This window comes from Apis dorsata, unplaced genomic scaffold, assembly GCF_000469605.1.
Source record: "Apis dorsata unplaced genomic scaffold, Apis dorsata 1.3 scaffold_919, whole genome shotgun sequence".
Lineage (NCBI taxonomy): Eukaryota > Metazoa > Arthropoda > Insecta > Hymenoptera > Apidae > Apis > Apis dorsata.
In genome coordinates, this window is record NW_006264030.1 from 276575 (window position 1) to 280414 (window position 3840).

At 23.6% G+C, this 3840-nt stretch overlaps 1 protein-coding gene across 1 annotated transcript in view; it reads left to right on the plus strand.

Annotated features, from left to right (window-relative positions):
- Window positions 1-3293, plus strand: part of LOC102672227 (protein yellow-like) — a 3792-nt gene extending 499 nt beyond the window's left edge. The window contains exons 2-6 of the mRNA XM_006623596.2: window positions 1025-1288; window positions 1548-1747; window positions 1864-2071; window positions 2159-2494; window positions 2939-3293. Coding sequence (XP_006623659.1) covers window positions 1027-1288; window positions 1548-1747; window positions 1864-2071; window positions 2159-2494; window positions 2939-3168 — 1236 coding nt within the window. The 5' untranslated portion in view covers window positions 1025-1026 and the 3' untranslated portion in view covers window positions 3169-3293. The remainder of the gene's footprint in view (window positions 1-1024; window positions 1289-1547; window positions 1748-1863; window positions 2072-2158; window positions 2495-2938) is intronic.
- The last annotated feature ends 547 nt before the right edge of the window (window positions 3294-3840 follow it).

Below are 3840 nucleotides of genomic sequence, written 5' to 3' on the forward strand. Positions count from 1 at the left end.
TTTTCTTTTTATAAAATTATAGTTAGATTGTAAATTATTAAAATCTTTAATTCTTATATAAAAAAATTTAATAAATTTAATTTTTGATAATCAAAAAATTATGATATTTTCTTAATAATTTTACTTTTAATCAATCGATCAATTTATGTTTATGATCGAATAAATGTTTTGAAGTTAAACAATCGTATAACGTAATAATATAATCGTAATCGATATAAAAGAATAATTTAGACACACATGTTATAAAAATATACATTTTTTATTATTAAAAATATACATTTTTTTATTATCATATTTTAATTATCAAATTTATATAAATCTTTTTTTTAATTTTATTTAACATGTGTATCTTTTTATATTTATGATGTTTGCATTCTATGACATTATAATAAAAAGAACTTGCATTTAATCATGATGTATCGAAATATCTAAATTATTCTTTTATATCGTTATACAATTGTTTAGTTTCAAAATATCTATTCGATTCTATAACATAAATTGATAAATTGATTAAAAAGTGAGTAGTTCGCGCTTTATAAGTATAGAGAAAAAGATAATTTAAAATCTCTATTCCGTTTGTATCTACCTATTACGTTTACAGTCTGTAATAAAGACATGATAGAATAATTGCGGATTATTTAGCCATATTTTCTTGCCTATTGTATTGTCGTTGCAATAAAACTTAAATTGAAGATGTTACGATGCAACCGAATATTAATTCAAAATAATATTTGAAATAATATTAACTCGAAAAGGAACAAAAGCTAAAACGACGAAAGATAAAAATTTTATACTTACTTATTTCACGAAACATGTTTCGCCTATACACATATATACGTATAGTTTTACATCTATATACAGAATCGCTTAATAACGATGCGTATCATTCTATTCTTTTCCGAAGAATAATATATTATTATTACTCGACTTACAACTTAATTGCCGTTATCTTTTTGTTCTTTTCGAAAATAATCAACAATCAAAAATTGATCGAATAAATATCGTAAATTTTCTTTTTTTGTAGATATGTGGCACTTTTTGTGGATCATATTTCTTGCATTGGCAAATGGCGAAGAAATTAAAACAATTTATTCATGGAACGTGATCGAATATAATTTTCCAAATGATAATATTCGAAATACGTTGATATCTAATGGTGACTATATCGAAGAGAATAATATGCCAAATGGTATGCAAATTTGGAATGATAAAATATTTATCACTATACCACGATGGAAGAATGGTATCCCATCTAATTTAAATTTCTTTTTAAAAAATGATGAATCAGGTATTTATTAGCTAGTTACTTACTTACTATAGGAATTTAAAGTTTTTAAATTTGAAGTTGTATAATATTTGTATATATTTTATATATAATTTTATAACTTTATATATAACTTTATAACTAATATCATAAAAATAAAAATAATATTAATTCTTTAATGATTAATGATTTTTCCGTATGTTTAAAGTTTGTTTAAAAAATTGTATTAATTTTATAAATAAATACAATAAAATATTTTTTTATTAATTTATCTTTTATATAGAATCTCCAAAATTAAATCCTTATCCCAATTGGGAAATGAACGATATTAATAAAGTTGATAGTATAATAAATATAATCCGTGTTAGAGTTGATGCCTGTGATCGATTATGGGGTGTCGATACGGGTGTAGATGATATTTTGGGCAATAACACTGTTATACGTCAACCGAGAATTATCATAATTGATTTAAAAACAGATAAGGTAGAATAATAAATTATTATCTATCGACAATATTTATTTAATCTATAATATTTTATACGATATATACACGTCTATGCATGTTACGTAACATTTATTTGATTTATTGATTTTTTCAGATATTGAGAATTTATCCTTTAAAAAGTTCAGATCAAACATCCGATTCGTTTTTCGTTGATTTAGTAATCGATGTAGATCCAAATAATTGCGACAATACGTATGCTTACATTTCTGATCTCAGTGGATATGCTTTAGTAGTTTATAGTTGGGCCAAGAATGATTCCTGGCGTATCACGCATAATTTCTTTTATTTCGATCCTCTCTACGGTGAAATATTATATTTAAATTAAAATCTTGATTATACGATATATTTATTAAAATTCTATATTTAAAAATTCTATTTTTCATTTTTAGGTAATTACAATATCAATGGATTCAACTTTCAATGGAAAGATGGTTTATTTGGATTATCTTTGTCCGCGTTGCAAACCGATGGTTACAAAATTTTATATTTCCATGCGATGTCTAGTATCGCTGAATTCTCAGTATCTACGGAAATTTTGCAGGATCACACGTTAGAGAAATCTAACGATTATTATGCTTTTCATTTCGAGGGTGAAAAAGGTCCAAATAGTCAAGGGCCCAGTTCTGTGATCGATACGAATACCGGTGTCAATTACTTCACTCAAATCAACAGAAATGGCATCGCTTGCTGGGATACCAGTATTGAATTGAATCCAAATACATTCAGTAAGTATTAATTATGGCTCTTTACGTCGGTAATTCCGATATTAATTCTTCTCTGTTTCAATTTTACCCACGAAACCGATACCCACGAACCGAAATAATATTCATTGAAGCGTACAAATGTCTGGCATGATAAATTTGTGGCTAATCTTAATAATTTAATGCCTACGTTTACGTTTTTTCAATTTCGTTTATATCTTTTAACTATCACAACTATGTCGAATCGAAAATGATAAATTTATGATAATATATAGAAATTATTACAAAAATTGATAGCGAAGATAAATTTATTATTTCTATATATGAATAATATGATATATGAATGAATATATGATAAATGATCAAGCTATTTTATTATATTCGTTGAATTTCTTTCTTCTATAAAAATTTAAATCGTCTGATGTGAAAAATAATATTTTTAATCTAATTTACATTTCTTTTTTCCAGTTTTAGTAGCTGAAGATAATACAACGATGGTCTTCTGCAATGATTTATCCATCGATCGGTCTACTAACACGATGTACGTGCTCTCTGATAATTTTCAACAACTTATGTTTTCTAAATATGATGTGAAAAAACGTAATTTTTTCATCACAATGTTTGATCTCGATTTCTTAACGAATGCTTGTAAGAAAAAAGATGATAAACCTAAAAGACGGCTTCCTCATATTCTTTAATGAGTTCATGCCAATATATAAATATATTTATATACTATATACTATAATATATATATATATATATATATATATATATATGATATATTTATATATTCAAAAATTATTAAATAAATACTTTGTTCAGATTTTTGTTTGACAAATTATAAAAATATCGATTTATTAAAAAATATTATTCTTTTTTTTTCTTTATTCTTTTTTTTTAAGTACAATTCACAAAAGAAATTGTTTCGTTCATTTATTTATTCACAGTAATTATACAAAAAGAATATTTAGAACGATTACACGCAATATGTGAAGACCGCATAAAATATATGTTATAATTAACATTTTTTCTAATTGTGTTATAATTAATTTCCTATATTTCTATTCAATCCCATCAAAAATTTCTTTTTTTGATTTCGTTTTTTTGATGTCGTTCTTATAATACGAATAATTATATATTTACAAGATGTTCATTGAATTAATTATATATATAATATAGTATGAATATTTACATTGAGAGATTTTAATTTTTAGATAGAAGGAATTTTTTTAAGGAAATTTAGATATAGAAATAATAATTATATACACTCGTTAATGTTAATAATCGTTAAAAATAAAATTACAATGTTATTCGACATTGTATACACAAGCGCTATTGCATTTATAAAAAAAAAAAAAAAAAAAAAAAAA